Source organism: Nyctereutes procyonoides, unplaced genomic scaffold (genome assembly GCF_905146905.1).
Source record: "Nyctereutes procyonoides isolate TBG_1078 unplaced genomic scaffold, NYPRO_anot_genome, whole genome shotgun sequence".
NCBI classification, from domain to species: domain Eukaryota; kingdom Metazoa; phylum Chordata; class Mammalia; order Carnivora; family Canidae; genus Nyctereutes; species Nyctereutes procyonoides.
In genome coordinates this window covers 55,585,515-55,599,079 of record NW_026575146.1, presented here as the reverse complement: position 1 = coordinate 55,599,079, position 13,565 = coordinate 55,585,515, and the positions used below count along the sequence as shown (strand labels likewise).

The following is a 13,565-nucleotide window of genomic DNA, read 5'->3' as shown; positions in this document are numbered from 1 at the left end:
AGGTCAGGCTACCCACACCGTAGGTAGCAGCGGGACTGCACACAGCGACAGCATCAGGACTGGAGTGCTAACAGCTCCGCCCCGCTGCGCTCAGGTTCGGAGGACACGCCCAGGGGGTGTGTCCAGCGCCTCCGGGGGGCGTGGCTAAGAGGCGAGGAGGCGGGCCTCGGCGGGCCTCAGGTAATCGGGGCGGGATCGCGAGGCGCCACGCGTCGCAGCGTGGTGACGTCAAGCGCGGCCGGCGTGGCGCTTCCGGCGTGCGCAGCCGCGTTGCCGGCGTCCTGGTCGCGGAGAGGCGCGCTGTGCGCTTGGCGGGGATGTTCCCGGCTGTGGGTGCTGTGGATGAGGGAGAGGAGCCGGCGGAGGAGGACTGCCCGGAATTGGTCCCCATTGACACGAAGCTAAGAGAGGAGGAGGAAAAGTCTGGTCCCGGCGCTAAGATCCCAGTCACAATTATCACCGGGTATTTAGGTAACTAACCATCCCGGTCAGAAAATGCCGTGAACGCTGGTATCCTGGGCGTTTGGGGGCTGCCGGTGCCTCTTCACCTTAGGCATCTGGGCCTTCTGGCCCTCAGCAGATGTCTGTGAGCTAGGGGCTGGGTCGCTCGCTCCCCGGTTTGGGTGGCTTTTCATCTCGGGGCTTACGGATGCCCAAGCCCCCTTTGCGTTAGATGCCCCTTTGTCAAGGGAGATGGAAAGCCGACTTCGCATCGTGACGCTAGTTCTGGCTCCGCGCTTAGAGGCCTGGACCCGCCCCTCACCCGCGTGACCTCTCCCTGGCTATCTCAGTTACCTTCCTGAAGCTCGGGAGCCTCCTTGGAAAGTGGAAGTCATCTCCGTCACCTGTTTGAGTTGGTTTTCTCCTCTCCTAAATGAGAGAGCAGGAAACACGCCCCCCCCCCCCACAAGTCTGTTATCTTTACAGGGTGCCCTGTCTGCACAGTGCGCCACCCACCACGGGCTTCCTCTGGTAGATTCCCCTTCCCTCCCCATGGGCCAGTCTCTTCCAGCTCTTCGGGGAGAGGACTCTTTATTTTTTAAGTAAGGATTTTATTTATTTATTCATGAGAGAGAGAGAGGCAGAGCCATAGGCGGAGGGAGAAGCAGGCTCTCTGTGGGGAACCGGGTGTGGGACTCGATCCCAGGCCTGTGGGATCACGCCCTGAGCAGAAGGCAGACGCTCAACCACTGAGCCACCCAGATGCCCCCGGACTAATTTTTAAAGGAATTTGTTTTTGGTGTTTCCCCACTATTATTCAGAGGCTGCTCTGCTAAGAAGTTGAGCAAATTCCTGGTCCAAGACCGTGTGGTTCAGTTTGGCTTTTCCCATTTTTCTAATTCCTAGGTCGGTAGAGCATTGGAGGTAATGGCCTGAATGTTAGGAATGAGGGCTTTTGCCAACAACCTTGTTGCTGAATATAGGGGATATAGTTTCTCTGCTTATTCCTGATCTTTTTCTCTCTTTTGAAACATTGTTCTATCAGCTTCCATCACATTTTTCTTCTGAAATTTCCACCCACTTCTCTGGCTTTTCTTTCTTTCTTTTTTTTTTTTTAATTTATTTATGATAGTCACAGAGAGAGAAAGAGGCAGAGACAGGCAGAGGGAGAAGCAGGCTCCATTGACCGGGAGCCCGATGTGGGATTCGATCCCGGGTCTCCAGGAACGCGCCCCGGGCCAAAGACAGGCGCCAAACCACTGCGCCACCCAGGGATCCCTTCTCTGGCTTTTCTTTTAAAAAATTTCTACCACCTGTTTTTAACTTCATCCTTTTAACTTTACACACCACAGGTAGTTTCTATTCTGGTGTCCCACAGACATCTCAAACTCAGCGGGTCCAGAACTTGAAATGTTACCTAACCCTCCAGTCCTCCTGCGATTCCAACCACCTGGAATATTCTAAACAGTTTCTAATTACCCTTGTGTAATGCTTCCCTTTAATACATTCTTTGTATTTTAGCCTTAATGATCTTTATAAATGTCAGCTGATTGTGTCACACCATTCAGTGGTTTCCATTTGAGCTACAGTTCAAATTCCTAAACACGAATCAGAAGGTCCTTTATGATCTGGCTCTTGACAGCCTTTCTAGGCTTCAAAATTGTGGTCCAGCCACATTAAACAACTCTTACTCATAAAAGGTGCCAAGTATGTTAGGCCCTGGAATACTTTTCTTTTTTGTTACTCCTCTGTGTAGACCTCCCTCCTAGGTGCTCCATGACATCTTGTACATCTCCTATCCACTCTATAATTCTGTGGCATAATTGCCTCTTGATTGATCTGAATTAACTTCCATCATGCACTCAGTCTTTGTAAGCATCATGAAAGTAGAGACAGTTTGTCTCTGTGCATTTTTCACCAAAGCCTAGCATAAAATCTGGCCCAGAGTAGACTTTTGAATGCACCAACTGTGCCTTAAAGTCTTCTGCTTTAAGTCTTAGTAATTCTATTAGACAATCTCTTATCTCCACCTCTTCCTCTCCATTTTCATGGCCTCAATCATGTTCAGGGTCTCTGTCTCACGCTCCATTTGGTTTCTAAGAATTTCCTCAATGCCCTGTCTCCTCAAGCTCTGTCCCTTTCACTATATACTTCACACTTTTGAGATGTTGAGCTTTTATAAGCGCTCTAAACACAAGCCTTTCATCCCTTCAACAGCCTTTTAAAGGAATATGGCCTAAAAATGTAGAAGATATTAATACCCTAATGATCGGGCAGCCCTGGTGGCGCAGCGGTTTAGTGCTGCCTGCAGCCTGGGGTGTGATCCTGGAGACCTGGGATCGAGTCCCACGTCAGGCTCCCCGCATGGAGCCTGCTTCTCCCTCTGCCTGTGTCTCTGCCCCCCCCCTCTGTCTCTCATGAATAAGTAAATAAAATCTTAAAAAAAATACCCTAATGAACATTAAAGCCCTCCTAGTTGTATGGTAGAAATTTTGTAAATGTTCTTCAGGAGAGACCTATGAGCTTACATGGAAAAGTTCTTAGCAGTACTGTTGGGGAGAATAAAATGCTGAAGAGAACACAAATGCCCACCAGCAGAAAAGTAAATAAATGATGTATTCATACAATTGAACTACACTATGGTGCAATTTTTTTCCCCGTCTTTGAACTTTGCTGTGTATAGTTGTTTTCAAGATAAATGTTTTTCTTCTACTTGAGCTGAACATACTAGGTTTAACATGCCACCTACTGGATAAAGTTAGTGTAGCTTTATGAATTTATTTTCCTAAGTACTGAATATTCTGTACATTAACATTTTCTGCATTCATTCTCCTATTTTGCGTGTGTTTTATGGATAGGTAGACAGATACGGTTGACCCTTGAACAGTGTGGGGTTAGGAGTGCCAACATCTTGCACAGTTGAAAACCTGCATATAAACCCCAAAAAACTACCAATAACCTACTATTGATCAGAAGCTTTACTGATAATATAAAGCCAATTAACACATATTTTGTACATGTATTACATACTGTATTTGTATAATAAAGTAAGCTAGAGAAAAAATGTTAAGAAAAATCATAAGGGGGAGAAAATTAAGTACTGTACCATATTTACAGGAAAAAAAAATCCAAATGTAAGTGGACCCATGACCCACACAGTTAGTTGTTTGAGGGTCAGCTGTATATATCATATTTTCTTACAGGTTACTGTCAGCATACTGAAAGTAGCCCTGTGGTCAGTTTGAATTTGTGTCTGTTTAATGACGGATATTGAAATAAAAAATAGGGCTTTATATGTAAATGTTAGGGAAATAAACCATATATATTTAGTTAAGAAACATTGTCATCATGTAAAAGTGCCTAAATATTTTAAATAAAGTATATGAATAATTTAAATAAAGTAAATTTACAATAAATAAAGTACCTCAGTACTTTATTACCAAGAAGCCATTATTTCAATAATTCCTCACTCAATAGAAAGTTTAAATGCCTTAGTGTTAATTATATCATAAATTGTGTAGAAGGCAAATTTTTGTTATATGAGGTTGAAGAAAGCTGTGATCCAAGTTGTAGGAATATTCGTAAATATAAGATTCAATCAGTATAAAGCTTTTTTAATAGTTTGCAAAAGATACTTTAATCTTTTCCTCTGGAATCTTCTATACCATAGTTAAATATTGTAAAAATGGTACAGAAATTTTTAAAAACAACATTTTAAAAATATTAGGACTTTTTTGTGTATGTGCCTTTAAAATTAGCCTTTGAATGTTATTTAAATGTATTTTATAGGTGCTGGAAAGACAACACTTCTGAACTATATCTTGACAGAGCAGCATAGTAAGAGAGTGGCAGTTATTCTAAATGAATTTGGGGAAGGTAAGTAAAATTCAGTGAATGCCATGCTGTAAGAATTTGTAGGGTAGCTTATCCCCCTAATTGAATTGATGAAAATACAAAGTATTATAATGTGAACACATTGACGCAGATGGTTTTGGGAAAATTAGATTAGTTTCTCTCAAGCCTTATTTTGTAGAGATTGGAGGTACTGAAATCAAGTAGTTTTTTTTTTTTTTTTTAAGATTTTTTTGATTTATTCATGAGAGACACAGATAGAGAGACACAGGCAGAGGAAGAAGCAGGCTCCATGCAGGGAGCCTGACGTGGGACTCAATCCCAAGGACTCCCAAGGATCACGCCCTGGGCCAGGGGCTCACGCTAAACTGCTGAGCCACCCAGGGATCCCCCAGATAGTTTTTTATAAAATTTTATGTAACTTTGGAATTTATAGCAACAGAATAAATTAGATTTTTACATGAAAGAACTCTAGAAGTAAAAATGGAAACATGAAAGAAAGTTCTTTCAGGCACTTTCTGTGTACTTTTGTACTGATTATATATTGTTCACTTGTAACTTCTGAAAAATATTTTAAAATGCTTCAGTTTTTATAAGTTTACCTTGTTGGATGTTTATTATTTGCAAAGCATTTAAAACTGAAGTGTTTTTTTTTTTAAGATTTTATTTATTCATGAGAGACACAGAAAAAGAGGCAGAGACACAGGCAGAGGGAGAAGCAGGCCCCATGCAGGGAGCCTGACGTGGGACTTGATTCCGGGTCTCCAAGATCATGTCCTGAGCTGAAGGAGGTACTAAACCGCTGAGCCACCTGGGCTGCCCTAAAACTGAAGATTTTAAAAATAAGTTAAATATATGGTTTCCATCCTTAAGCACCTGCAGTTGTCTGTGGAAATATATGCATTTAAAATTCCATTTTTTTTGTTTTTTTTTTTTTGTTTTGTTTTTTAAAGATTTTATTCATTTATTCATGAGAGACACAGAGGCAGAGACACAGGCAGAGGGAGAAGCAGGCTCCATGCCAGGAGCCCGATGTGGGACTCGATCCCAGGACCCAGGGATCATGCCCTGAGCCGAAGGCAGATGCTCAACCACTGAGCCACCCAGACGTCCCATCATTTTTTTTGTTTTGTTTTTAATATTGAACTGTGCTTTAATATCTACACAGCAGTGTTAGACACAATTCTTAGATTACTTTTAGAAGTCTTTCTTCTTACAAGTGAACTTTAAAGCTTGCTTTTAACCAAAAAATATGTTGAACTATTTCTTATAGTATGCTATTTTCTCAGTATTAAATGAATAATGGAGCTAGGTTTTATGAAGAAGGGAGACCTGTTAAACTTGATTTCTCATTTTAATAAACTAAAGTGAAAAGCCCTGTTAAAATAAAAACGCTAAGATTTTTTTAAATCTGTCTTTTACTCTAGCTTATTAACATCTGTTGGACATTGATCACATTATTTGTTACTGTTTTCTTCATTTTTTCCTGATCATTTATATAATTTTGTCCTTTACAGCATTTGAAATACTTTTCTTTGCATTTTATTCATACTTTTATACCCTGAATTCTGTAGCAGTCCCTTTCAAAGCTCTTTATCCTTGCCTAACTGAAATATAAACAGAAACTATATAAATGAAAAATTATTCAGTTTTCTTTTTTGTCCATTTGCTTTACTGGATTTAGAATTCTTCCTTTCTTTATTGGAGGAAAAGTAAGATACTTAAAATTATTCTTGTATGATAACAAGTATCTCAGAATTTCAAGTATATATTATTTCTTAAGTAAACATTGCTGGAAAACTTCAGTTTAAAAATTTAATTTTTAAATGAGCACATTGATATCCTGGCCAGACAAACTTTCTCAAAATGAACTAGAGTTTTTACTCATACTGGGAATATTGAGTAGTCTAATACAAACAAAAACAATTTAAAGGAAGATGGAAAGTAAAAAATAAGGCAATCTTTTAAGAGCATTAAGGACATACAAAAATCAATATATTAAATGTACTAAATGTTGGCCATGGACAAAAAGGAGTGCTTTTGAAATAGCTACTTTATTAGGACATAGGAGTGAGCAAGCGAGAGGCCTGAAGAAGTAAGTTTGAGTCATTAATTTTGGATTTGCCTTTTTAGGGACTTAAAACCTCTTAAAAACGTAAAAGCTAAAGTAATCTAGAGTAGTATAGTTTAAAATATTGAGGCTGCGCAAACAGAATGTATTGTTATAAATGTATAAAATGATTTGAAATCTGTGCTGTTGATAGTCTCATCTTTGTTTTTGTTGGCTAGTGAATGTAATCTAAAGAGTTCACTAGCCAACAAAAAAATCTAAAGAGTGTTTCTTGGGATCCCTGGATGGCTCAGCGGTTTACTGCCTGCCTTCGGGCCAGGGCGTGGTCCTGGAGTCCCAGGATTGGGTCCCACGTCGGGCTCCCTGCATGGAGCCTGCTTCTCCCTCTGCCTGTGTCTCTGCCTCTCTCTCTCTGTGTGTCTCTCATGAATAAATAAATAAAATCTTAAAAAAATAAAGAGTGTTTCTTGTTAATTACAGGAAGTGCAGTGGAGAAATCCTTAGCTGTCAGCCAAGGCGGAGAGCTCTATGAAGAATGGCTGGAACTTAGAAATGGTTGCCTCTGCTGTTCAGTAAAGTGAGGAATGTGTTTACTGTGTGCTTGTTGGTTTGTTATAAGTGTTTATTGATTATATTGATTATATTTACAGCTCTTATTTTCTCTTGTAACTGAATTTCACAGTTTGCTTCTTTGTATTTTCACATAGAAAATAACATTAGGATGTATTAAAGTGTTTCTTGCTATCTTACTTATTTTCTTGTCTGCTCTAATGCTTTGGTCCTTTTATTGAGTTTCTAGTTTCTAGTCACATTTCATGTATACAAAAATTATTATTCTACATTGAATGAGTCATTGGTCTAATTTCCAAGGATTCAACTTCTAAAAATAAAAATAAATGACCATCCAAAAGGTCAAAAGGCTTATGCTGTGTTCTACCAGTGATAGTTGTTTCCAAGGACAGTGTCTGTTTTTTTCACTAACATACCATAGATCTTAGAAAAGGACTTGACATACATATTCACTCAAATATTTGTTGAGTAAATTAGGAAAATTAATACCTGTGCAGTTAATTTTGTATATTTTAGTGAATTAAATTTTTTCTATGTCGTTTACAACTTAGGTATTTGACTTTGAGTCAAATATATTAACAAAGCTAAAATCATGACAGATTTTCTTGAACAACCAAAATGAAATCCAGTAAGTATTTTCTTGCACTGTTGATATTCTAAGAAAAAAGGGAAATTAAAGTCTGGTACCCTTATTCAGAATCAAATTGAAGAGTAATGATCATGTCCCTTTAGATGTTGTATTAAACCACTGTAATTCATAAGTTTTATCATTGTTTTGGATGTTCAGTTTTTTCTTACGTAATGCTATGAAAATAGATTTTTATTTTAGTCAGGGTTATTAAAGTTTCTTCTGCTTTTTTAATAAAATTAAAGTATTAACTCCTCATGTATCTGATTTATTTTACTTGTCAGTATATATGTCTCTGTTTTTCTCCACCATTGGTAAATATTGATGGACATTGTGTTAGAAGTTTGGGAATGAGTTAAATTTTTACACGGCTAAAGATATTTTTGTCTCAGGTTGCTATATATACACTTTAAAATGTTTATAATGATCATTTAAAAATATTCAGGTAATCAGCTGTATTTTATATTTTGGTATTCTCCAGGGACAATGGCCTTAGAGCTATTGAGAATTTGATGCAGAAGAAGGGGAAATTTGATTACATACTATTAGAGACCACTGGGTTAGCAGATCCTGGTAAGAAATGACATTATTAATAACCAGAATATAGTTTTAAAACATTTTTAAATGTATTAGAGAAATATGTAAATTAAACATTAAACCTGTACTCCAGACTAAACATTTTTTGTTGTTGTTTAAAACAGGGAAAATACTGGATTGTGGGTTTTTTTGTTTTTGTTTTTGTTTTGCAGGTAAATCATGATTAGAGTAGTTGGTACTTTTAACTTGATTATAGTATTGAAGTTCAATTGATTGATTTAAGATCAATGGTTAGGAACACAAATTGTTAAAAGTATGGAGATTTAGGAAAAATAAGGACATTCTTTTTTTTTTTTTTTTTTTTAAGAATTTATTTATTTATTCATGAGAGACACAGAGGCAGAGACACAGCACAGGGAAGAGAAGCAGGCTCCACGCAAGGAGCCTGATGCTGGACTCCATCTCGGAACTCCGGGATCATGCCCTGAGCCAAAGGCAGATGCTCAACCACTGAGCCACCCAGGCATCCCAAGACAGTCTACTTCTAAGTTCTGCTTCTATATTTGATTGGTTATGTACTGTACAGAGATCTTATTTCTGATTACTTTCTAATCCAGCTTTCTCAGAGGGTCATTTAAAGATATTTAAGGGCTTTTGGACTTTAATCCCAGCATTGCTTACTTTTTCAATTAATTGCTAGCATTTTGTTTTTCTGTTACTAAAGTTGAAATAATTTTATTTGTAAATACTGTCATTAGGTACACAGTTAAATTAAGCCTATTGGGCCTTTGTCCTGAGTGTGGAATTAATGATTATCCATGAGTTTTTATCTCTGAATAGAATTTCATGTAAACTTCTCTATTGAAAGCTACACAAAGTTAAACCATGTTTGTTTTTTAAAGATATTTATTTGAGGAGAGAGAGAGAGAGAAAGAGCACACAAGCAGGAGTGAGGAGTAAAGGGAGAAGCAGGCTCCCCATCAAGCAGAGTGCCTGGTTGGGACTCGATCCCAGGAATCTGGGATCATGAACCAAGTTGAATGCAGGTACTTCAAATGCCCCCAAAGCTGACTGTTTTACTGTTTTAACAATTGATTTGTTTCCTTCTTACCCAAATGTCTTTTAGTTGACAGATTATTCCTAGTTTGCTTAGTGTTCATTCATGTGTTCATTTTGTAAGTCTTAAGCGTACCTTTTTTTTTTTTTTTTTTTTTTAGTTAATGGCATTGGGCCATAAAACTATTTTAAAAGTAGTGTTTATGAATAATTTTTTAGGAGTCATAACTGCTTAAAACATACTAAAGTACCTGAAAGGTCCAAATGTAATCAGTGGTTATTGTACTTAATATAGTAACATTGTCCTTATGTTTTCTGTTTTTTTAAAAGATTTTATTTATTTATTCATGAGAGAGACAGACATAGGCAGAGGGAGAAGCAGGCTCTGCAGGGAGCATGACGCAGGACTTGATCCCAGGCTACCGGGATCATGCCCTGAACCAAAGGCAGACAGATGCCCAACTGCTGAGCCACCCAGGTGTCCCTTTTCCTGTGTTTTCAAATTAGTATTGATTTGGGCTGTTTTGGTCCTGAACTAGACCATATTACATACATTTTCATACATTTCCAATAGATCTGACTAATAATAGGACTTGAACTATTTAACATTGATGTTGAACATTAACCTGGTAAGATGGGGAAATATACTGTATGTCTCCTTTTTGAAATAGCAAATAATCAGTTTCATTCATGGTAGCCACTTTATAAAGAAAAACTCTTCTAACTTTTCTTTTGTAGGTGAGTTTGATAAAACATGGTTCAGCTCTTCAGAGAGAGAAAGAAAAGTTAAAGATCTCAGTGAAAGCTTTTATACAAATTGTAGGTATGAACAGGTTAATGTTTCTTGCTTTTAACTTTCTTTAGAGTAATGATTTTATTGTTTGGGTAAAAATGGAACATTCATTATAAAAAAGATTTACCCAATTGCAGAGATGAAAGTTAAAAATCAGTCACTCTATCTCATTATCATGAAATACAAAGTAGGTTGATTTTATTCCAGGGATTTTATTCCAGTGCTACTTGTTGAATGACAGCATCAGTCTCTGCTGGAAGTTTGGGAAAATGCAGAGTCTTGGGCTCCAATCCCAGATCTACTGAATCAGAATCTGTAAGAGTGAGGCCCAGCAATCTATTTTAATAAGCCCTTCAGGGGATTCTTATACATTCATAAATTTGGGAAGCCCTGCTCTGTGTGCTTCTGAAAGCTGTATAAACATACAGAAATAATTTTATAAAAATGTGATTGTGTTGTTTGTGCTACTCTTAATAATTATTAATTTAGTTTTACTTCAGTCTTAAAGAGCGCTTGGAGGCAGTTCAAGATGGCAGCTTAGGAACACCCTGAACTTACCTCTTTTCATAGATACACCAGATCTGCAGCTACTTAAGAAATAATTTCTATTCAGAAAGATCTGAAAACTAGCTGAACAGCTCCTTCTACAACAAGGAATGGAAGGGCCACATTGAAACGGATAGGAGAGTTGGAGATGGAGGCGTGATCTTGCCAAAAACTTCGCCCCTCATGCAGCAACTCACAGTAGGGAATGTACAAGTGTGGAGTCTTTCTTGACATGAGAAGGGACAGGTTTATACCCCACTTTGGGTATGCCAGTCCTTTTGAGTCTGCACTGGAGAGACAAGGCCCCCTAGATGGATTTGGAAACCAAAGGGGCTTGTGTACAGTAGACCTTGGGAGCTCTGGGGAATCTGAGATACTCCTTTTGAGGGGCTCACACGTAAGCACACTCACCTTGGAATCCAGTGCAAAGGCAGTGGTTTGAAAAGTGACTAGTGGGAAGTGATTTATATGTGAAGATTCATTTGCTAATTCTAAAGTGTTTGCCAGAATAGTTGGGACCAGTTGGGACAGAGGTACTTGTGAGAACCATTTTTGTGCTCTCCTTCCACTTTGCTAGTGTAGTCAGTCATGGTGGACACAGTCTCCCTAAAGCCATGAGTGTGTGCCCCATCCCCAGCCATTCCCCTGCCTCACTAAAGCTTTGAGAGTATCCTGACCATATTGTTCTCCTGCGTCCCTAAAGCCATGGATGTGCCCCACCCCCAGTACTCTTTCAGCCTTGCTAAAGCCCGCCTTTGAGTGTAGTCCACAGAGGGAATGCCCGTTAACCAACTGTCCCTGGTGGCCAGACGGGCTTGAATTTCTGGGCCCCATGGAGCTATAATAGGAAGGTAGTTTGAGGAAGGCTACCATACCCAAGGCACTACAGAGACAGCAGGCTGAAATACACCACTAGCCTACCTGTGAAAAAGGCCCATCTCCTTGTCCTGGAGCTCCAGCCTAAGGGATAGGCTTCAGAGGTGCTCTTGAAAGGTAGGCAAGGAGACAACACCATCTTTGATCTCTCCTTTGGCCTCAACACAGCTTGCTAATACCTCCAAAAAGTTTATACACTTGTCTGAAGCCCTGATTTTTGCAGCTGGAGTTCAGGAGACTCCTGAACTAGATCCTCTAGACTCCTCTAGATCTCTTGGGCTGGAGATCAGCAGGGTTTACAGTTATGGTGCCACAGGGCCATATATTTTCATACTCCAAGAGCTCCTTCCTGTGGAACTTTCAGTCAGTCTGAAACTAGGTGCTAAGATCTCCCTTTGGAACACTGGCAGGGCTTGACACACTCTCACCAAATAGGATCTATCAAGAATAATTCAGGCTAATTAGGTAATCCCAAAGTTTCAGACAACCAAGAGCTAAGGCAAGATGAATAATAATTTATTCACCTATATAAGCCTGCTTCTTTAAAAGTGGGAGAGGTAACTTTTGCTTAATACATAGAAACAGAGAATCAAGGAAAATGACACAGGAATATTTTCCAAACGAAGGAGACAAAACCTCAGAAAGAAGACCTTAATGAGGTAGATATAATTAATCTACCTGATAAAAGGTCCAAGGTAATGGTTATAAAGATGTTTACCAGAGTCAGAAGAATAGTTGAACACAGTGAGACTTCAAAAAAGGGTTAGTAAATATAAGGAAGTACCATACCAAATACAAGTCACAGAGCTGAAGAATACAGTAACTGAACTGAAAAATATACTAGAAAGGTTCAGCATCAGAATAAATGAAGCAGAAGAATAGATCAGTGACCTGGAAGACAGGGCAATGGAACTCAGCCAAATAAAACAGCAACAACACAGTATTGATGAAGACAGCTTAAGGAACCTATGGGACAATGTCAAATGGAATAACATTCACATTACAGGGATCCCAGGGGAAAAGAAGATGAGAGGCAGAAGACTTCCCTAATCCAGGGAAGAAAACTGACATCTAGGTCTTAGAAGCACAGAGTTCCAAATAAGATGAACTTAAAGACATCCGCATCAAGTGACATAATAATTACAATGTCAGAATTAAAGAGGGGATCTTAAAAGCAACAAGAGAAAAACAACTTGTCAAGTACAGGGGAATCCCCAAGTCACTATCAACTGATACTTCAGATGAAGCTTTACAGGCTGGAAGGGAGTGGCATGATAGATTTGAGGTGCTGAAAGGAAAAAAACTTCCAACTAAGAATATTCTACCTGCCAGTATTGGAGAAGAGTTTACTAGACAAGCAAAACCTAAAGGAGTTCACCACTACCCTAGCCTTAGAAGAAATGTTAAAGGGACTTGCTTAAGCTGAAAAGGAAAGATACTAATAACAAAACGTGGGAAAGTAAAAATCTCACTCGTAAGGGCAAATATATAACAAAGGTAGTGGATTAACCAGTTATAAACCTACTATAGGGGAACGTGTGGGTGGCATAGTTGGTTGAGCATCTGCCTTTGGCTCAGGTCGTGATACCAGGGTCCTGGGATTGAGTCCCACATTGGGCTCCCCGTAGGGAACCTGCTTCTCCCTCTGTGTCTCCCTTTCTCTTTGTGTCTCTCATAAATAAATAAAATCTTTAAAAAAAACAAAAAAACCCTACAATGAAGGTTAAAAGACAAGTGGCAAACTTGTCTACAACAATTTGGTATGCACAGAGTAAGATGATGTAAAATATGTCATAAAAAACAAAATGTGGGGAACAGAAATGTAGAGTTTCTATAATACATTCAGATTTAAGTTGCTATCAACTTGAAATAGGCTTGTATTTAATATGTAAGTATATATATGTAAATATAGACCTAAATATATAAGTATAAATATAAGTATGTAAATATAAATGTGTGTGGGTGAGTGTGTAAGGTTGTTAGCTGTGAACCTCATGGTAACTACAAAGCAAAAACTTAGGGTAGACGTAGAAAAGATAATGAGAAAAGATAATGAGAAAAGATTCTAAACATTAAACTTAAAGGCATCAAACCACAAGGGAAAAAAAAAGAAAAAAAGAACAGAGGAACTACAAAAACAACCAGAAAATAATGAACAAAATGGCAAGAAGTACGTACCTATCAATAAGTGCTTA

The 13,565-nt window shown here is 38.7% G+C and overlaps 1 protein-coding gene across 3 annotated transcripts in view; it reads left to right on the top strand.

Moving 5' to 3' along the window:
- The first annotated feature begins 237 nt into the window (after window positions 1-237).
- The window catches only part of LOC129500181 (putative COBW domain-containing protein 7), a 57,302-nt gene continuing 43,974 nt past the window's right edge, over window positions 238-13,565 (top strand). The window contains exons 1-4 of one of the 3 annotated variants that reach the window (XM_055310334.1): window positions 238-471; window positions 4,231-4,317; window positions 6,845-6,941; window positions 8,044-8,135. In XM_055310334.1, the coding sequence (XP_055166309.1) occupies window positions 318-471; window positions 4,231-4,317; window positions 6,845-6,941; window positions 8,044-8,135 (430 nt within the window). In that variant the 5' untranslated portion in view covers window positions 238-317. Of the gene's footprint in view, window positions 472-4,230; window positions 4,318-6,844; window positions 6,942-6,961; window positions 7,563-8,043; window positions 8,136-9,057; window positions 9,146-13,565 lie in introns of those variants that run through there. The other 2 variants (XM_055310335.1, XM_055310336.1) reach the window with 2 other exon arrangements.